Genomic DNA, 22,001 nt, shown 5'->3' with positions numbered 1-22,001 from the left:
GAGAATTTTTGTCTTGAGTCTTACTTCCTGCCAGCACTATTAATTTTTTTCCAACTAGAGAAATGACCTCATCCAAATATACCTATAGAAACTACTTTCATTTATTATTTTTTCTCTGAAGACATGACAGCACCTGTACAGTTTAGAAATAATTGTCATTCTCCAAAGTTTTCTCTTTTTCCTAAAAATCTTGTGATTTATTGGCTTTCTTGGATATTCTTCATTGCATAGTTCTAAACTAATATCTCTCAGACAGATTTTAAATAATGTAAAATGTGAAAGCCCACATGAAAATAACTGTAAAATGAAATTTGGGCTGTCGAATAAGAATTTAGTTGATCTTTATTCCCTTAATAATCCTCAAACAAAAATATTTTATTCTCGTTCATACAGATCATTACCTTAGAGAGTTAAATATCTTTGCAGTTCTTTTAGTAATTGTCTTCTTATAAGGCTCAAATATCCCATGTCCCACAAACTCAAAAATGCTGCGGCTAGCACAGAAAAGTTTTATTCCACAAGATTCCGCATTTCCTTTACACATTCCTATTGTAAAGGAAATAGTTCTTTTATCCTTACTGACATAGATTTTTTTCAAAATTATTTCTTTATGTGCCCAGTAATGTTTTAACAATTTGCACCAATTCACTCCTTTTGTGGTCGTCCATTAGGTCCACTAGAAGAAGCTAGAACAGTATCCACTCTATATCCATAACCACACTCAATATATTAAGTTTATAAGTTCAAACCTCAACAGCAAAAACTAATCTCTTGGGGTTATAAAGCAAGATTAGTGGCTCTGAGCCTTCATTTATTGTGAAAACAAAACAGTCCTTGGATTTCCCTGGGAGTCTGTTAGGACAACTTTTAGAAATTCCCTTAAGAGAATTTATTTCCATGAGACGAACTGTTCACCTCATCCATCCATAGCCCTGCCAGCCATCAGTCAATGGGGTTTGTCTACACTGTGATTTCACTGGCCAGTAGAGATTTATAAGATGCTGACAGTATTCAAGGAAGGCTGATGTCCACAGAGCTCCCTCCAAGCTTTCACTTAGCGAGAAAGAATTCTCTACACCAACCAGAGCAGGGCAAAGTAATTTCATTCTTCAGGTCGGGAAAATTTTTTCTTTGGTAATTTAACCTGTTATGGTGCCTGAGACAGAGGAAATGTTTAATGTATGGCAACATCTAATTTAATGATGCTGAAAAAGCAATGAACTCATTCTTGGGGATAATAAGAGTTGAGTTCCAAATGCTGAAAACACTAGGATTACTGTGCTCATGCACTTCGTAAATTTGATAATACCTACCTTCTCCCTAGATGTCAACAGTACAATGAAGATTTTTGTTTTTGCCTCTGTTCATTTCCATCCCATCTCAAACATACTAGCTTGTCTCACCCTTTTAAGAGTTATAAAAAAGACATCACCAAACCTAATTCAGGAGAACGTTCAGAATACAAGTAGCCCTGGCCCGAGTGCTGGGAAAACATGATTATTCATCTCCCCAAATGTTTTTATTTCCAGGAAGGCTTTGGGTCATGCTGAGAACCCAACTTCAAGGAGAGGCATCTATCTGTAGGACAATAAACTAAATCTGTTCTAAACTATTAAGTCCCAAGTCCAACTGCCTTACTCTCTGGATACCAACCTACCACTGACTTTGTGTACTTTGCTGTTTAGGGGCCAAGGATGCCATTGCTCATGTCATCCTCAGACAGGGGAGGGCTGGCTTGACTGAGGGGCACTTAACACTAAGGAGGGTGTGAGCTGGAATTTGAAATGAGGGCATAGGCTGCTTGCTCCGTCCGACTTTGTACCATATTACAAATAAACTAAGTCGCCTGAAATCTCAGAGGGGAAAACACTTACACAAGTCAAAGAACGGATGGCCTAGCTAAGCTATTAATTTCTGATTTAATGTGTTTCCATCACAGTCATCGTGTGTGGAAGCTAATTTATTTTAAAGGCCTCTAAGTCAAGAACAGATTTCTGAAGTTCAAAGTTATCTATTCCTGAATGCTCCTATCCATCCCTCCTCAACGATAGTAGGTTAAAGATGGGTTTTCACCACTAACCTGAAGGACCCGTTTTTGATGTGTTCAGCCTCACGGTCATAAAGTAAATATATAGAAGCTTTATTATTTTATAAAGATGCATATTTTCTGAGGTGCTCGGCATGAATTTAGAGTACTTGTTAGTCTATGGAGTAATGGTTGGAATCTGGGACATAAGACTGGGGCTAAATTTCTTTGTGCTTCTAACCCCAGAGAGTCTTTAGAAAAATAAAAACAAAAGAGCACAAAGTACTTAAGGTAAGACACTGTTGTATTCATAATATAGAGAAATAACCACCATGCCTCATGGACAGTAGATGCCGTTCTCTACGGGGCTACAAAACTGTGCTAGTAATAATTTTAATTGGATGCTATCTTTGCTGCCTTCAAAAAGTATCATAAAATGGAATTATTACAGGCTACAAGTGCACTTAGAGTGCTGGCCTCTCACAGAGGGAAACAGATAACATTTATCCTTTGGAGGCAACATCAATGGGCTTCTATTTGTTTCGTTTACATGTATCCCCAGCTGCTAGCCATTTGCTTCCTCTTCCCTGCCTCTAAGAGATCAATTTGAATTAGATGCTGCAGAACTGGATGCTAAGTTTTGCTGGCCCTCTGCCTCTGGGGAGGGCACAAGCCCACAGAGGGTCTTCTGTGCCCCTGGCCTGGATGGGGAGCATACCTGCAGAGGATTGGGCGGCGTGAGCGGAGACGGAAGGCCATGTCCTGGAGACTGACTGGGTTTCTGAGCGGGGCTTGAACTCTGCTGGGTTGGAGATGGTTGGTTCTGGTTCTGGGAGTGGGAGAGGGCTTGGTGCTGCTGGGCTTGAGGCGCCTGTTGTAGCTGAGATGGAGGAACTGGCAGCTGCTGGGAGGCTGGTGGTGGCTGCTGGGGTGGGGTGGCCTGGGGCTGTGACTGCTGTGACTGCGAGGTCGCCTGCGGGGCGGGCTGTGGGTGCTGGCTGGGTGGTGGTAGAGGTGGCTGCTGCTGCTGCTGCTGCTGCTGTTGCTGCTGCTGGAGCTGCTGGAGCTGCTGAAGCTGCTGGAGTTGGGAGTTCAAGGATGAGGTAGCTACAAGGAAAGAGTGAACGTGAAGTCAGACAACTCGACAAAACATCTGTCTTGCTCTGTCATGACAGCTTGTCCTGTGCAAGCTGAGAAGTGTCTCCTTGAGACACGGTTTGCCCTCTGCTCCTAAAGCTCTTTGGTTTTTAAGAGTTGTTAGGAAACAGGTGTCCCATATTGAGGTGCTGGCTCCAGTCCTGGATACTCCACTTCCAATCCAGCTTCCTGCTAATGTACCTGGGAAGGCAGTGGAAGATGGTTCAAATACTTGGGCCCATGCCATCCATGTGGGAGACCAGGAAGGAGCTCCTGGCTTTGGCAGGGCCCAGATGTGGCTCCTATGGGCCACTTGGGGAGTGAACCAGTGGATGGAAGATCTGTTTCCCCCTCATTCCCAACCCCTATCTCTCTGCATTTCAAATGAATAAATCGTTTGAAAGAAGGAAAAAAAAGAGTGTGAGATGGTGGAGAAATTTTACAATTTAGCAAGGACCAGGACGTAACAGGTTGGACATGACTTTTGAAGTTAATGTGCTGTAGAAACTAAGAGAAGAATGCGGGTTATTGTTCATTACGTTCTCTTTCCTACTGCTTGGGAAATACACTCATGCTTTCAAGATTTGACTTGGACTTTGGAAGGCCAATCAGTTTAATTCTTTGGTAAATGCTTGACTGGGGCTACAAACAGAAAACAAAATTGTGTGTAATTTCCTTTCTATCTACTGCCATGACCATTAATGGTATCATTTTCACTTGCCACTTCAGATCTCCACCAATGTGCTTACACGTCTCAGTTTCACATTTCTACAGTGGTTTTATTTTAATTTAAAGATAGTACTTCTTGGTTTTGTAGTGTGAAAAGCCCGAGTCTGCATTTTTGGCCTGCTGATCAAGGGGACAGGACCCAAATGAGAGGAATTATGTAGTGGGTGACTGTGAACTGTAGGACATGGTGATTAAATACACAGGTAACTCAAGGGCGGGCAAGGAACTGAGAAAATGAAATCATCTTCCATGATTTTCTTGTTATCAGAAAAGGTAGCAATGGTGGGAGGAGCTGTCTTAGCACTGAGCATGCAGAATTTATTCTCCTAAGCCCAGCCCTCAACAATACCTGCAGCAGGAAGTCAGGTATTTTGACCAAAGAACAGTCCAGAGAAAAGTACTGCTAAAAACCACATTCATGGCCGGCGCCATGGCTCACTAGGCTAATCCTCCACCTTGTGGCGCTGGCACACCGGGTTCTAGTCCCGGTCGGGGCGCCAGATTCTGTCCCGGTTGCCCCTCTTCCAGGCCAGCTCTCTGCTGTGGCCAGGGAGTGCAGTGGAGGATGGCCCAAGTGCTTGGGCCCTGCACCCCATGGGAGACCAGGAAAAGCACCTGGCTCCTGGCTTCAGATCAGCGCGATGTGCCGGCTGCGGCAGCCATTGGAGGGTGAACCAATGGCAAAAAGGAAGACCTTTCTCTCTGTCTCTCTCTCTCACTGTCCACTCTGCCTGTCAAAAAAAAAAAAAAAACCAAAACAAAAAAACAAAACACATTCACTTCCTTTGCCTGAATCTCAGTCCAGAAGTTTTCTAAGAAATCCATCAATGAATGTAAAGTTCAGTGTTGAACCACTATGCATTGGCTACAGTATTTTTTTTGCTCTTCTCCTATCTAGAACTAGTCAAGATTTCCAAAGGTAATAACTCTTGTTAGCAACATTAAATTCTGCCTTTGAAAATATTCATTTAAAATATCTATTAGTTCTGTAATGTGACTTGTGATACACCTGCCATCACACAACGAATGCATTTTTGAAAAAAATACATGGTCCTTGACCATGGAGGGAAGAATTTTCTTTGTAAGAAAATCTGCTAGTGACTGTTTTTTTTTTTAAAATCAATTTGAGAATCACTTTGTAAAAGTTATATGCCAGTTAATATGTAGGATTTAAAAATGAGATACTGTCCTGTCTTAAGAGGAGCTTATATTCTATTTGGGGAAATAAGATGAACTCATAAGAAACAATTAGGTTTGTAGGTACCTGTTTCAGAATCATGTTAACAGTGGGTGCTTGACACATTTGTCAGTTGACTAAGTGGCCAACACTGTAAAACTGACCCAGAGGGCGAGGAGAATTGGGAGGGGATCCTCTGTGGGTTAGAGAGGCGCAGGCAGCATTCATGATGGGTGTGAGGTGCAAGTAAATGCAGGAAGAGAGGGTTTTCCAGGTTGGGGAAACACCCAGATGACAACGTGGCCTTTCTGAATGGAGGTGTGGAGAATGGACTGCTGGAGCCGAGGGTCTAGGAAGTGAATTTAAGCTAGCAAAGGTGGAGAGCCTGTTTGGTAAAGAGGGGTAGTAAAATGGATCCTCCCCAGGAACCTTTGGTGTCAGTTACATTTGAAACATACAAACCTATATAAAGGGACTTGAAACAGTTCTTAGAAAAATGGAATTTCAAAACAAAACAAAACGGGACAGGGCCAGCACTGTGGCATAGTGGGTAAAACAGCTGCATGCAGTGCTGGCATCCCATATGAGTGCCAGCTCAAGTCCTGGCTGCTCTACTTCTGATCAAGTTCTCTGCTATGGCCTGGGAAAGTAGTGGAGGATGGCCCAAGTCCCTGGGCCTCTGCACTTGCATGGAAGACCTGGAAGAAGCTTCTGGCTTCGGATCTGTGCAGCTCTGGCCGTTGTGGCTATCTGGTGAGTGAACCAGTGGATTGAAGAACTCTTTCTCTCTGTCTCTGCCTTTGCCTTTGCCTATCTATAATTCTGCCTTTCAAATAATTTTTCTTTAAAAAAATGGGGCTGGCGCTGTGGCATTGAGGGTTAAAGCCTTAGCCTGCAGCCTTGGCATCCCATGTAGGTGCCAATTTTAGTCTTGGCTGCTCCACTTCTGATCCAGCTCCCTATTAATGCTCCTGGGGAAGCAGTGGAGGATGGTCAAAGTCCCAAATCCTTGGACCCCTATACCCACGTGGGAGAGCCGGACAAAGCTTCTGGCTCTGGATTGTCTTAGCTTGGCTCTGGCTGTTGAGGCCATTTGGAGAGTGAACCAGTGGATGGAGGACCTGTCGCTCGCTCTCTCTACCTCTCTCTCTAAATCTGTCTTTCAAATAAATAAAATAAATCTTAAAAAAAAAAGGAAAAATGGAATTAATGTAAATTTATATTTAGGTGCAAAAAATTTTGAAATCCATGCATTTTTAATAATATGCATTTTTCATGCAAATTTTTCATGAAAATATGCATTTTTCATGAACTTTTTGAAGATCCCATGTATTAGTGGGCCCATTCCCAGGGCCACCAGTGCCAATTCGGGATTGCAGGTACCATGCTGGGCTTCCATGATAGGCCATTTAGGATAGCAAATCTTCACCAGGCCATCGGATTCCTCTAGGTCAGTTCAAACTGTCTAGTGTGTGTCCTGCACAAATTGCATGGTGCTCTGGGTGTGTAACATGACTCTACAGGAAGATGTGGTGTGTGTGAGTGGGGGCGAGTGAGGACCCAGTCATCATCCCCTGTATCAGAGCTTTAAAAGAAAGGCCTAGATTACCAAAGAAAGGCCTAGATTTTCTCCCTCCCTCCTTTTGTTCAAAATCATGTTTTATTGGCAATCTGGGAGCCCATGTTAATTCTGAGTCCCTAAGATCTTCTGCAATCTGGAAGTTGGGGGAGGTGAGGCCTGATCTCTCCTTTTGGTGGAGTCACAGACTTTGGGAACCTGATTGCTTCTGGCCTCCTGCCTGATTCAAATCAAGCCTGTCCTGATTTCTTTCGGATGGGGACACATATGCCAGTGCTTATTTTCATGGTTGACTTAAATACCATACTGTTTCGTTTTGGTTAGAAAAGCATTTATCTAAATCAGCACTCAGAAACAGGAAAGACTAGGGAATATTGGCAGGTAGATATTGGCAGACGGGTAGGTGCAGCGGACCCTAACCTACTAATGAGACACGGCCCCAAATGTGTCTTTGTTTCTTTACATTGGTGAGTTCACATTGCTTGGATGTTTCTTTCCCATAATAGCAGCTTGACAGAAAAGGCATAAACCTAAGCAAAACCACATCTAGGTAAATAAACTAATTTGGGATCTGCAAGCAAAGAATCATGGAAAACAAAATATGTCCAAGTATGGATGGGATGAAAAGCCATGCATGAGGGTGTGTATAGGAACCTGACTTGGATCTAAACACAGCCAAAGCCACCTACACAACAATAGAGAAACGAAAAATTTTTAAATGTGAAAATATGGTGGCTCTAAGTGGCTCATTGTATAAAGGATAGAGAAGCAGAGACTCAGAAGAATAAAGGAAATGAGATAAAGTTAGGAAGGTTCAAGGACATCTTTGAACTACAAAGAATGTTTGTGGATAAAATGATGCTTGTTGGGGTAAAACTCTGACCTTAGGCTTGGAAGATTAAAGATTTTACTTCCTTCTCTGATATTTATGTCCTTTTATGACTGTTTCCTCTACATTACTGTATACTACACAGGCCAATGTCAAATGTAAAATCTAACTCCAGTGACAGCAGCTATGAAACAGGGATGCACAGACATGATTTCAAAGAGTTAAAATCATACAGCTTTGAAAAAGAAACACAAAACAAAATTCCATCAAATTTGGAATTTGTGGCAAACTTCCCAATAACTAATTTCACATAACAAAGCCACGAAGAATCCTGCATTCTTTCTCCATTTCTTAATTTCTCTATTTGTTCATTTTTTACATATCAACAATGAATTAGAGACAGTTTCTCATTTTGACCCATATAACATCACACCTTCAGAAGAATCACAAGTCTATCAATGGAGTTTACATAAGATTAAATCCCAAGGCAGGGAGTGGATAGTCAGAAGCATCGTGTGTGTGTGTGTGTGTGTGTGTGTATTCATTTGAAAAGCAGTCTACGGAAGATGCTAGAGAAATAGCAATGTGTTCTGTACTTAGCAAGGTACAAAAAGAATAGTGGTCCTTCAGTGCTGAAAGAGGTGTGATGGTTAGCTATACCTTTGCCTAGTTTATGCCAAAGCATAATGTCTTACTACTATCATCACTAGTTGAGATCTCCACTTCTGCATTTTCTTGGGCTTTTTGGATTCAGATGAATGTGGGCATGGGTGGCAAAGTGGTGGGCTGGGTTTGACAGTCTGCTGGGGAGGAGTAAAGCTATTATTCACTGCTGATGTTTCCACATACCTGGGCATGCCCGGGAACTAGAGCGACCTCATAGAGATATGAAGGGAGAGGACTCAAGCCAAGGAGGAAGAAAGTAGGAGGGGTTCATCACTGCAAGTGACCAGGAATTGTGTCGAAAGCATGGTGGTCATTGTTATCCAGTCCCACCCTTAGCCCAGTCCCCTGGTACAAGCCTGGTTCTGGGGAGAGAAAGAGCACCAAGTGAAAACAGAAAGAAAAACCTTGCAACTCTGATGCCAAACACAAGGCACCGAAGGCCACGGAGTGTACGAGTCCATTTGTTTGTAATATCCAGGATGAGTACACGCACAGGGCCAGAAAGCAGAGGTCTGAGGGAAGGAGCAAATGAGGAGCAATTGCTGAGGGACACACGGTTTCCATGTGGGCTGATGACACTAGACAGTAGTACTACACAGTGGTCTTGCTGGACGACACCAGGAATGTACTTAATGCCACTGGCTTGTGCACTTCAAAAAGGTTAACAAAGGAAATTCTTACATTATGAGTATCTTATATGTAGCTTTGTGTGTGTATGTATATATGCATATATACGTGTGCACGTATGTGTGTGTATCTTCCTCTGCATTCATACACTGTGGACTAAACCACACTATCTTCAGAAGCCTGGAGCGAAGAATGAATTCCTGATCTACTCTGCATGGCTTTGTGCTTCTGAGCGGCCAGGGTGGCCCCCAGCAAGGGCTCTGCTGGCGAAGCCGTGGTGATCTCTGGGAAGAATCATGGACAGGGGTGAACATGCTGTGCCCACTGGAAGGCACAAGTTTAGCAGGGAAGGGCAGCAGGCTTACCCTCAGGTAGACAGTGGACTTGCTCCTAACTGCACACAAGACACTCTTGGGGCTTCTGGGTGAATTCTGGGAAGACTTGGAAGCTGAGCAGTGTGCACAGGCACAGAACAGTCCTGGCTATTTAGGGGAAAAGTAAGACAGGGCCTTGTCGTTTGGAAAGGACCCTCACTGAATATGGAGAATTAGCTGTTCCAGACAATGATATCACTGGCAGGTGCCATGCACAGAGCTTGGGCTTCCAAAGATTAAGTGATCTTCCCAAGTCCACACAGCCAGTGAGAGATCAGGGTGACTCTCCAGCTTCCCTCCTAAGGGCAGACTATAATCCCCTCAGTGTTTATGTGAGACACCTGCTTTCTGGGAGAGATGCCCTCGATGGCTGTGCTCTTGAGAACAACTCAAGTACCCGGTCGCAGACGTGCACTCAGGGTGTCTGCTCAGTGTTGCACTGCTCAGCTCTGGGGAAACTCTGTGCAGCTGTATCTGCCCTGCTATAGGCAAGTTCCTTTTTTAAAGGTTTGCTGATACAAAATGTACATTTGCATTATGGGCATGAAGATGTTAACTTGAGTATGAACCTTGAGTCCCTGTGAGGAACAGAGACTTGAGGGGTGCAGGGAGGCGTATTGAGAGCTATGAAGAGAGCACAGATGTGGAAGGGCCAGGGCGTACTTTATTCAAACCACAAGGTTTCCTGCAGCCTTAGACAGAGGGTGCAGTAGCACTGTGCTCAGTTGGTGCCATTTTATAGAAAGTGATGAGGCCCTTATGTCAGCCATGGGCATCTGTGATACAATACCTCTGCGGGATTGTCAGGGGCGCAGCTAAGAGTTCTCCAGCGGGATTTGTCCTCTGTTGCAGGCAGCACCTCCCAGATCAACCAGGATCTTAAAAATCAGTGGGCCCATGTGCCACCAGAAAGGAAAGCTTTGGTTTCTAAGACAGCCTTTGCCTTCCTAACTCACTTTCGTTGTGCAGTAAAATTTGTAGGAGAAAAAAAGATGGCACCTGGGACAATCCAACAGAAGGAATTTGAGTTAGCAAACCAGACATCCACACATGTCCCCTAAGTAACAGTTTCTAAGGTAGCTGATCAAAGATGCAAACCAGGAACCCTTTCTGGTACTGTCATTAAGGGCATCCTTATCCTGCCCCGATGGACAAAAAGTTTTGCAAAATACATGGAAAAAAAGTAAATAGTCAAGGACTGGGGATTTTGAAAAAGTATGGAAGGTGAAACTGACTGGAAAATCTGCCTTTATTCTTGGCAACAATGTCAGAAACAAGCAAAATTAACTGCCTCAAAGATCATGATGTGTTATGATGTGATATCTGGCATCTGGTGTTATCAGCGCCAGATATACTGCCACACATGTACTTAATCGGTCTTTTTTGCTTCTTTTGCATTTAAGGTAGAGACCTAAGTATCTCTTAAGATGTCAGGGGAAAACAAAGAGTAAAATCTTCCAATGAAAACATCTCTACAAACGTCCGTGGATTTCCCAAAGAGCTACCCGCTTTCCTTCTCTGTTCACTGTTTTCACCGACTCAAGCAGTCTACTTCCAACTGTGGATGGGAATTAGCTGTGAGCTAGGGAGGAAGTGAATTTCAAAGAGTAGTGCTAAATCTGCATTCTAAAGAATTACTCCAAGGGTGCCTATATAGAAGCAAACTCACTAGTTTTATAAAAGAAAACACAACTAGAACCTCTCAGTATTCTGCAGCATCCACTTTTGGAAAGTAGGGCAATTCACCCACCACCATTACCTTTGTTGGCATTTTAGAGAGCACTCTGGTGGTATTTTCACAAGGGTTCACTCCGAGACATAACATTAGCTTTTAGAGGTCTCATCAAATAGGAAAGATAATAAAGAAAAAATGAGTTCCCCAAAATGCAGAGGGAAGGAGTTGTGGCAGGGCTATCCCAAGGGGGACCATACGTGCCCATCTGCATCAGAGAGGCTGGCATTTAACGTGGCAAGGCCCCCTTGAATTCCCAGGAGGGTTTGCTGAGCTCTTCTCATGGAGAAGCCTCAACATCTCTACCTGCACAATGTCCCATCCTAGCCCTATAATCCCAGAAACATAATGAAAATGTTCTTCAAAGAAAATGAAAAAAATGGTCAGGGGTAGATTAGGATCATGTGGATAAAGTGCCCCAAAGTGCTTCTCCATTCACAGACTCTAAAGAGAAAAGTCGGGCCATGGTCTCTCCCCAAGTGCTGAGCTATGCTTCACGTTTTCCAAATCCCTAGGGAGTCCTTCCACATTTCCTCTGAGTGCCAACTGAGATGAGAGGAAAAAGACTCCACAACCCTCTTATGGTATTGTAGAACACCCAAAACAAACATCTTCTCAAATACTAAAATATTTGAGAGAACATTAAAAGGCATCTAGAAAGAAATCAAATGCGTATCATGCTTTTTATTAGCAAAATGATATACCTAGATTAGAGGAGTTGTGCCTCCAAAGTTCCAGTGGAATACGATGTCCTACCAAAAATTTTATTCCTAGTTCAACTTATCTGGCAATAACAAGGGCAGAGGAAGGTCCATTTGGAACTTACAAAGAGTTAGACTCCTTTTCTTATATACTTTGTCCTATAAAGTTTTTTTTATTTTTTCTTTTTTTAAGCAAAAAACATAGTTGCAAATTAAGAAGGAAGACGCCTTAAAATCTAGGAAACAGTGGGTGTGACCCAAGATAGCAATACCAGGGAATCCAATATGACAGCTGTCAGGCAGTTCTAGATAGCAAGTACAAATTGGAGTACGAAGGCAGATGACTCTAGGTAAAATATCTGCAAAATGAAATTTCCACAAAAATGATAAAATACTTGAAATTTTGGAAGAAGTTGAGAATATAAATAAAGAAGCTAGAAACTACTAGAAATATAAATTGGGAAAATCACAATCCAGATTTAAAGTAGATGTTACAAATTAGAATAAGAAGCAAATGAACATCAAGAAGAAAAATTGGATTAATGCAATGTAACAGGAAAAGAAATTAAAAGATGGTAAGCACTTCCTAAAGAATGTGTACATTTATTCTTCTCATAAAGTATGAGTAACAAGAAATGTCAGGCAAAATAAATGCAAGAAAAAATATATGGCTTTATAAGATACAATAAAAGAAACAATGTGACCCAATTATGTAATAAAATTTGGTATGGTTTTGAGCACTTGGTGAAGTTCCAAAATTTCATTGGAAATTTTCTTTGAGTGGTGCTAGATCCAGGATAAGAACATTTCTGATCAAGGCCTGTTTCTTGGCTCTGCAGGATGTAATAAGGTAGCTTTATGAAAGCTAAGAGTGTTTGTAGGCCTTCAGTGCTTAGAAGAACCTGGAAACAAAGTATGAAATGAGAACACAAAAGCTATCATCCTTGACCATGGAGAAGTAGAAGTCTGGTGGGAAGAACTGAGGAACAGTGCGCTAAATGGAGAACTCAAAGATGCCTCCATAGTTGACTTACAGGGACTTAAATTTGCCATTTAAAGTTATGAAGTTGACTAAATATTGCCATATTTCCACTAGGAAGAGAAAGTAGAAGGTGCTATAAGTGAGATAAACCCTCATGCATCACAGCAGGAAATGAAAAGATGATATATAAAGTTAGTGTATCAAGAGTAGAGATAAATTAGAAGTATTTAGAAATATGAAAGTAAATCTGTAAGTTCCCAAAGTCAGAAATGGTTAAATGTGATTGTCCTGGGGCAGTATGTTGATAATGGAGAGGAGTGTAGCTGAGAACTCAGAGTGTCTTCATAAGTTATCTGTATTGAATTGATTTTTAACCACGTACATGTATTACTTTGATAAAAAATTTAAAGAAAAATCTGCTTCAAAATCTTGGCTACATCTTGTATGGCAACAGCTTATTCTTCTATGCCAGACACTATTCTACACACTAGAGATTAATTTTTTCCTTAGCTTCTCTTAACCTTAAAAAGTATGTCTTCTAAATTGGATTCCCTGAGCCAAGGATTTGGGTGCAAATGATCTATTAAGAAAGGCTTTATAGTTTTCATGTAGGGATCTTTTACCTCTTTGGCTAGATTTATTCCTAGGTGTATTTTTGAGGGGGAGCTATTGAAACTGGGACTGCTTTCTTGATTTCTCTTCAGATAATTTGCTATTAATGTTATAGAAACCCTATTGATTTATGTCTTAATTTTTGTATCCTGAAATTTTGTGGAATTTGTTTATTCTAATTGTTTTGGGGTAGAGGCTTTTTTGAGGTTTTCTTTATATAATATCATGTCATCTGAAAACAGTGACAACTTCCTTCTTTCCAATTTTTTAAAAATTTTATTTAAGTTATACAACTTTTATGTATTTCATATATACAGATTTAGGAACACAGTGACACTTATCCCCCTACCTGTGGGGAGGAACCCGGACTAGACTAAGTTACTGGAATTAGGACTTATTCTATGCATCTGCTCTCCCACAATATGGCGCTGAGAAGGGAGAAACAGCTTCTACGCAGCTGCCTCCAGTTCAACCAATAAATAGCAGGACCTGCTCCTGATTGGAGGAGAGCAGCGTACTCGGCATGTGGGTAGCAGAGTTGGGATTGGTGGAAAAGGACTATAAAGGAGGAGAGAGACAGCATGCACCAGGAACATCTAAGGGGAACATCTGAGGGAACACCTGTGCAGCCCCCGAGAGAGCCGGCCGGCGGTCTGCCGCTCCCCTGCGGAAGTGGGGAAAGTGGCCAGGGGGAACCGCCCTTCCACGGAGGTGGAAGGGACGGTAGTCAACCCGGGAAGAACCAGCAGCAAACCCGGGGAGGGCCGAGCAGACGAAAGAACAACGCAGGGTCCTGTGTCGTTCCTCCACGAAGACGGGGAGCGACATAATGGTGCCGTGACTCGGATATGAAGCCTAGGCAGGGTTTTGTGTCGTTCCTCCACGAAGACGGGGAGCGACATAATGGTGCCGTGACTCGGATATGAAGCCTAGGCAGGGTTTAGTGTCGTTCCTCCACGAAGAGAGGGAGCGACATAATGGTGCCGTGACTCGGATAGGAAGCCTAGGCAGGGCTTAGTGTCATTCCTCCATGAAGAGGGGGAGCGACATAATGGTGCCGTGACTCGGATAGGAAACTTAGGAGGGAAGAAACGGGAAGAAGTGGAAAATACCGGAGAGAGAGACTAGCGAAGAGCCTAGGGGAAAGCCGGACGAGAAAGGTGCCGGAAGAAGCTATTGAAAGCCTAGGCATAGACTTGGATACGGACTGTGGGAAAGAAGTTAGGATTTAAAGTGAAAGCAAGAAGAAACTTAGACTCAGATACGGACTGCAGGTTGAAAGTGAAAGTGAAACCTATAAGAAACTTAGACTTGGATACGGACTGTGGGGAGAGGCCAGGAGAAATGAGGGAGGAATATTGTTGGAAGAAAACTTAGGGAAACATACCGGGTAGAGAAAAATATGTTAGGGAGGATGTAGCCGCGGGGGCAGGCCGAGGCGGAAACGCAAGCCAGCTTGGGATTCGTCAAGTCAGCCCCGGGGAGCAAAAGGCGAAAATCTAAAACTAGAGGCGGAGACGTATGAGCTAGATTGGAATCCGTCAGATTAGCCTGAGGAGCAAAGGACGGGAAGCCAGACCGAAAGGCGCAGACGCGTGAGCTAGGTTGAATTCGCCAGGTTAGCCCGGGGAACTTAGATTGAATACTAGTGGCGGAGACGTGAGCTGGGGCTGTGTGACTCGCGGAGGCTGCTGCGCGCAGAGAGAGCGTGCGGGGCACAAGTAGATAGGGAACGTGTGTGCGCGAAGCTGAGCTGCGCAGAGCCGGGAAGCCGCGCAGATGAGAGAGGCGCGGGCTGAAGCGGCTCAGAGCCGGGAAGCCGCCGCGGGGCGGGTGCCGAGAAGCAGCCTCGGGGCGGGCGCCAGGAAGCCGCAGGGATAAGAGAAACAGAAGTTTAGAAGTAAAATGAGAGAAATAGGAATGCTGGAAGATAGAAGTAAAATGGGAGAAATAGGAATGCCCGGAGATAGAGAAATAGAGAAATAGAAAGGCCTCCCTACAACATGGCAATGAGAGAGCTTGGATTCGGTCTGCCTGATTAGTGAGGCGATGAGCACCTGCGGGCGGCTAGCAGCTTATGCGCCGCAGGTCACCGAAGACAGGCACGTTATCAACACCAATAAGTCTCCCCACAATACGGCAATGAGAAGGCTTGAATTTGGTTTGCCTGATTGCTAGGGCTTGTAAGCACCTGCAGGCAGAGCAGAGCATGCGCTGCAGGGCACCGAACACAGGCATGCATCAGCGCCTAAAAACCTCCTCACAACATGGCGAAGAGAGGACCCGGATTCGGTTTGCCTGATTGATAGGACTTGTAAGAACCTGTGGGCAACTCTAGCAAGCAGAGCAGAGTGTGTGCCATGGGGCACCGAAGACAGGCGCGTATCAACGCCAAAAATAAAAAGAAAGGGGGATCTGTGGGGAGCAACCCGGACTAGACTAAGTTACTGGAATTAGGACTTATTCTATGCATCTGCTCTCCCACAATATGGCGCTGAGAAGGGAGAAACAGCTTCTACGCAGCTGCCTCCAGTTCAACCAATAAATAGCAGGACCTGCTCCTGATTGGAGGAGAGCAGCGTACTCGGCATGTGGGTAGCAGAGTTGGGATTGGTGGAAAAGGACTATAAAGGAGGAGAGAGACAGCATGCACCAGGAACATCTAAGGGGAACATCTGAGGGAACACCTGTGCAGCCCCCGAGAGAGCCGGCCGGCGGTCTGCCGCTCCCCTGCGGAAGTGGGGAAAGTGGCCAGGGGAAACCGCCCTTCCACGGAGGTGGAAGGGACGGTAGCCAATCCGGGAAGAACCAGCAGCAAACCCGGGGAGGGCCGAGCAGACAAAAGAACAACGCAGGGTCCTGTGTCGTTCCTCCACGAAGACGGGGAGCGACATAATGGTGCCGTGACTCGGATATGAAGCCTAGGCAGGGTTTTGTGTCGTTCCTCCACGAAGACGGGGAGCGACATAATGGTGCCGTGACTCGGATATGAAGCCTAGGCAGGGTTTAGTGTCGTTCCTCCACGAAGACGGGGAGCGACATAATGGTGCCGTGACTTGGATAGGAAGCCTAGGCAGGGCTTAGTGTCGTTCCTCCATGAAGAGGGGGAGCGACACCTACCCTCCTCCCCCCCATGCTCCAAACCTTCCTCTTCCTTCCTCTCAAATTCCCATTCAGTTTACTTAACAATCATATAGTCAACCCTACACTTAGTAAAAGAGTTCAACAAGTAGTATGAAGAAAAAACAACAACAACAACAAAACACTGTTCATCAATGGAAGACGAGGGCTATTAAAAAAACATCAAATCTCCAAATGTCTATTTCACTCCAATACATTACATTTCAGGTACTCTATTAGTTACCTCAGATAAGGGAAAATAATATATCTGTCTTTTTGGGACTAGCTTATTTCCCTAAGTATGATGGTTTCTAGTTGCATCTATCTATTTGCAAAAGACAGGGTTTCATTTTTTAAAGCATATTTTTTATAGTATTACTCTATAGTGTATATATACCGTAATTTTTTAATCCAATCAACAGTTGATGGACATCTGCGTTGATTCCATATCTTAGCTATTGTGAATTGAGCTGCAATAAACATGGTGGGTACAGATAACTCTTTCATATGCTGATTTCTTTTGGTTTGAGTAAATTCCCAGGAGTTGGATGACTGGATCATTTAGTAGGTCTATATTCAGATTTCTGAGATATTTCCATACTGTCTTCCACAGTGGCTGCACCAGTTTATGTTCTCACTAATAGTGGACCAGGGTACCTTCCCCTCACATCCTAGCCAGCATTGGTTGTTTGTTGATTTCTGTATGAGAGCCATTCTAACTGGTGTGAGGTGAAACCTCACTGTGGTTTTGATTTGCATTTCCCTGATGGCTAGTGATCATGAACATTTTCTTAAGTGTCTATTGACCATTTGAATGCCTTCTCTTGAAAAATCCCTGTTCAAGTCTTTGCCCATTTCTTAACTGCATTGCTTGTTTTGTTCTTGTTGAATTTCTTGATCTTTATAGATCCTGGGCATCAATCCTTTATCAGTTGCATAGTTTGCAAATATTTTCTCTCATTCTGTCAGTTGCCTCTTCACTTTGCTGAGTGTTTCTTTTGCAACACAGAAGCTTCTCAGCTTGATGTAATCCCATTTGTCAATTTTGGCTTTGATTGCCTGTGCTTCTCTGGTCTTTTCCAAGAAGTCTTTGCCAATGTCTTGCAGAATTTGCCCAATGTTCTCTAGTACTTTGAGGGTATTAGGTCATAGATTTATGACTTTGATCCATTTTGAGTGGATTTTTGTGTAAGGTGTGGGTCTGTTTAGGTTTTCCAAATCTTCATGACTCAATTTTAGTAGATTGTTTTGTCTAGGAATATCTCCATTTCTTCTAGGTTTCCCAATTTGTTGGCCTACATCTCTTTGTAGTAATTCGTGATGATTCTTTTTATTTCTGTGCTACTTGTTATACTTCCTTTTTCATCTCTGATTTTATTGATTTGGATCTTTTTCCTCTTTTTTGTTTTGTTAGTTGGGCCAATGGTATATCAATTTTATTTATTTATTTTTTTGAAAAACCAGCTCTTTATTTCACTGATGTTTTATAATTTTTTGTTTCAATTTTGTTTAATGATTTCTTTCTTCCAACTAACTTTGTTTTTGTTGTTATTGTTTTTCGAGGTCCTTGAGATGCATTGATAACTAATTATTTGGTACTTTTCCAATCTCTTCATGTAGGCACTGATTTCTATAAACTTCTCTCTTAACTCTGCTTTTACTGTATCCCATAAGTTTTGATATTACGTATTATCATCTTCATTTGTTTCCAGAAATGTCTTGATTTCTCTTTTTCCTGTGATCCACTGTTCATTCAGGAACATGTTGTTCAGTCTCTGTGTGTTTGCAAATGATCTAGAGATGCTTGAGTTGTTGACTTCCAGCTTCATTCCTTTGTGGTCTGAGAAGATGCATAGCATGATTTCAATTGTTTTGAATTTGCTGAGACTTGCTTTATGGCCTAGCATGTTGTCTATTCTAGAGAAAGTTCCATGCACTGATGAAAACAATGTGTATTCTGCAGCTGTGGGGTGAAAAGTTCTGTATATATCAGTTAGGCCCATTTGGTCTATATTGTTGATTAGCTTTGTTGTTTGTTGATTTTCTTTCTAGTTGATGTCTCCACTAATGAAAGCAGGGTGTTGAAGTCCCTTGTTACTACTGTATTAGAGTCTATGTCTCTCTTTATATCCATTAACATTTCTTTCAAATAGCAAGGCATCTGTAATTATGTATACATTTATTATAGTCATATCTTCCTGTGGAATTGATCCCTTTATCATTACATAGTGCCTTTGTCTCTTTTAACAGTTTTATGTTAAAGTCTATTTTGTCTGATATTAGGATGGCAACACCTGCCCATTTTTGCTTTTCATTAGCATGAGATATCTTTTTCCCTCCTTTCACTTTGAGTCTGCATGTATCTTTGTTGGTGAGATGTGTTTATTATAGGCAGTACTTAGATGGATGTTGTTTTTTAATCCATTCTGCCAGTCTGTATCTTTTTTTTTAATTTTTTTTTGACAGGCAGAGTGGACAGTGAGAGAGAGAGAGACAGAGAGAAAGGTCTTCCTTTGACGTTGGTTCACCCTCCAATGGCTGCCGCGGCCAGCGCACCACGCTGATCCGATAGCAGGAGCCAGGTGCTTATCCTAGTCTCCCATGGGGTGCAGGACCCAAGGACTTGGGCCATCCTCCACTGCACTCCCTGGCCATAGCAGAGAGCTGGCCTGGAAGAGGGGCAACCAGGACAGAATCTGGCGCCCCGACCGGGACTAGAACCCGGGATGCTGGTGCCGCAAGGTGGAGGATTAGCCTAGTGAGCTGTGGCGCTGGCAGCAGTCTGTATCTTTTAACTAGAGAGTCGAGGATATTTACATTCAAGACGACTATTGATAAGTGACAACTTTGCCCTGTCATTTCCCCATAAATATTCCTATTTTTGTTTTGATTTCTTTTATACTTTTACTGCAGGATTCTCTGCATTATATTCTTACATAATGATGGTTCTCTTTCTGTGTGTATGTGGTAGCACATCCTTAAGCATCTTTTGTAAAGCTGGACAAGTGGTGACAAATTCTTTAAATTTTTGTTTGTTATAAAAGGTCATTATTTCACCTGCATTCGTAAATAAGAGTTTTGCAGGGTACAGTATTCTGGGTTGACAGTTTTTTCTTTAAGACTTGGAATATATCTCACCATTCTGTCCTAGCCTGTAAGGTTTCTGATGAGAAGTCAGCTATGAGTCTAATTGGAGATCCTCTGAAAGTAATCTGGAGTTCTTTCAAGCTCATTTTAGAATCTTTATGTTTTACTGTGGAAAGCTCGACTGCAATGTGTCATGGTGAAGATCTTTTCTGGTTATGTCTGTTAGGAGTTCCATGTGCTTCCTCTGCTTGGACATTCCTTTCTTTTTCCAAATTTGGGATTTTTTGATAAGTATTTCACTAAATAGGCCTTTTGGCCCATTCTCTCTTTCCACATCTTCAGGAACACCTAATACCTATATGTTGGGTCATCTGATAGAATCCCATAAATCTCCAACATTGTTTTTGAGTTTTCTATTTTCTTCTTGTTTTTTTGGAGGGGGGTGGTTCTGACTCTAAGATTTCCAAAGATTTGTCTTCTAGTTCAGATATTCTTTCTTCTCTCTTTCCAGGTCTGATGTTAAGGCTTTACACCACATTTTGTATTTGATATATTGAATTCTTCATTTTAAATATTTCATTTTGGTTTCTCTTTAAAATCCCAATTTCATGGGAAAGATTATCATTCTTGTCAGATATGGTTTTCTTTAGTTTGTGGATTTGCTTCTGATTGCTTTTGAGTAATCCCATGATTACTTTTTGAATTCAATTTCTGTCATTTCCTCAATCTCTTCATCTTTACATTCTAATATTGAAATGTTGTGTTCCTTTGGTGGGGGTCATGGTGTCTTTAGTATTATTTCTGGAATTTTTGCATTTGTTTTTAAGCATTTTTGGAGTTTTTTTTTTTTTATTTTCTCCCTCTCTGATTGCATTTATTGTTGAGCTATGCCTCTGTGGCTTAAGGGAATATCTGTACTTTGAGTGAATACCAAGAGGTGTGTGGTGGGTGTGGCCAGGGAGTTCTGGTCAGTGTTTGGGGGTGGGTGGGTGAGTATCCAGGTTAACACCCAAGTTGGTTGTTAGCCCCCAGTGTGTTCTGTGCCACCATATGAATCACACAAATGATTTGCACAGTCTTCACTGTTCCTGCTGCAGTGACTTGCTGCAGGTAACAAAGGAGCTCCAAGAGTGTGGAGCTGCACCCAGTGATTTCACCATAGACCCTGCTATCCCCTGCACCCTCTCAGGTAACTACTGGGTCCCCGTGGTCTCAGCACACAAGGCTCCCACAGGCTCTGGGTGCATAGGTTTCTCTACCCTGCTAGGCTGTCCAGTCAATAGAGAGGCAGATGTTCCCCTGAGACATCTCTGCCTACGTGTCTTGCTCTTGGGAGGCTGCAGGTACCTCATCATCCTACTGGGTTGCCTTGCCACTTCCCAGCCAGGCTCAAAGTCAGTGGGGACTGGATTTTTCCCTCCGCTAGAATCACTGGATCACATGCGTACACAAGAGTCAGTGGCCAAATATTGCTGTCTCTCTAACAGCACTGCCAATACTACTGAGAAGATGGCATTCTTTCTCAGCTAGATGCTGTGTGCGCACACAAAGTCTTCTGCAGCTCCCACCCTAACCCAAAATGGTACCCCCCTTTCTCAGCCAGGCAGCAGGAACTGTTGAGGGGAAGTTGGGGCGAGATACATGTGCCCCCTCTATTTCCACTGGCTCCGCAGGCAACCACTAGCAACCACTAGCTCCAGAGCTCCAGTCGAGACTCACGCAGTGGTCTCCCTCAGGCTACATCACCATGGGTTGCTGCAGTCTGGTCTCACCTCTATCTCCAAGCTGCCTCCACTCTGGCTCCTGGCTGTTGTAGTAGTGCTCGTGATTGTGTTTGTGCTGCACATCTGTACCTTCCACACAGGCCCACAGCATTCCTCTTCCTCTCGTAGGATTTCCAATGTGGTTGTCTCCCCAGTTCTCCTGTGAGAGTGCACTTTCTACACTTTTTCTTACTGTTCATCCTTAGCCTAGGACAGTGTGTTGTTCCCTTACGTGCCATCTTGGAATCTCTAGGTACATTCTCCCTTTTTCCCAATTTGGATACACTGTCTCTTGCTTGATTACTGTGGCTTCTATGTTGAATAAAAATGGTGAAAATGGGCATCCTAGTATTGGTGAAGATCTCAGAGAAAGCCTTCAATTTTTCCCCATTCAATATGATGTCAACTTTGATCTTGTTTTATATAGCCCTTATTGTGTTGAGGTATATTTTTTCAATACCAAATTTGGTCAGCTTTTTTATAAAAGTGGTGTTGAATTTATCAAATTCTTTTTTTTTTTTTTTTTGGTGTGTATTGACATAATCACATGGTTTTTCTCTCTTTTTTTTTTTTTCTGTTGATGTGGGTATCATATTGATTGATTGGCATACGTTGAACCATCTTTGTATCCCTGGGGTGAATTCCATTTGAGTGTGTAAATACTTTTTTCAAGTTAATATTTTACTTATCTTTTAAGATAACATTTTAAATTTACATCATGGTCAAGGCTTAATACTCCACCAAATAAAGAGTTTAACAAATAAAAAGACCACAGTTCAGTAGGACTATAGGCAAGGACTATAAACAACAATCAAACAAAAAGATATTCAACTTCATTCATATAAAATAAATTTTAAAAG

At 42.7% G+C, this 22,001-nt stretch overlaps 1 protein-coding gene across 2 annotated transcripts in view; it reads right to left on the bottom strand.

Moving 5' to 3' along the window:
- POU6F2 (POU class 6 homeobox 2) overlaps positions 1 to 22,001 on the bottom strand; it is a 498,475-nt gene that overhangs the window by 132,669 nt on the left and 343,805 nt on the right. For both annotated transcript variants that reach the window (XM_051852905.2, XM_051852903.2), the window contains exon 5: positions 2,745 to 3,133. In XM_051852905.2, the coding sequence (XP_051708865.2) occupies positions 2,745 to 3,133 (389 nt within the window). The remainder of the gene's footprint in view (positions 1 to 2,744; positions 3,134 to 22,001) is intronic.

This window comes from Oryctolagus cuniculus, chromosome 16 (assembly GCF_964237555.1).
Source record: "Oryctolagus cuniculus chromosome 16, mOryCun1.1, whole genome shotgun sequence".
Taxonomy (NCBI): Eukaryota; Metazoa; Chordata; class Mammalia; order Lagomorpha; family Leporidae; genus Oryctolagus; species Oryctolagus cuniculus.
This window is presented reverse-complemented; position numbering and strand designations above follow the sequence as displayed.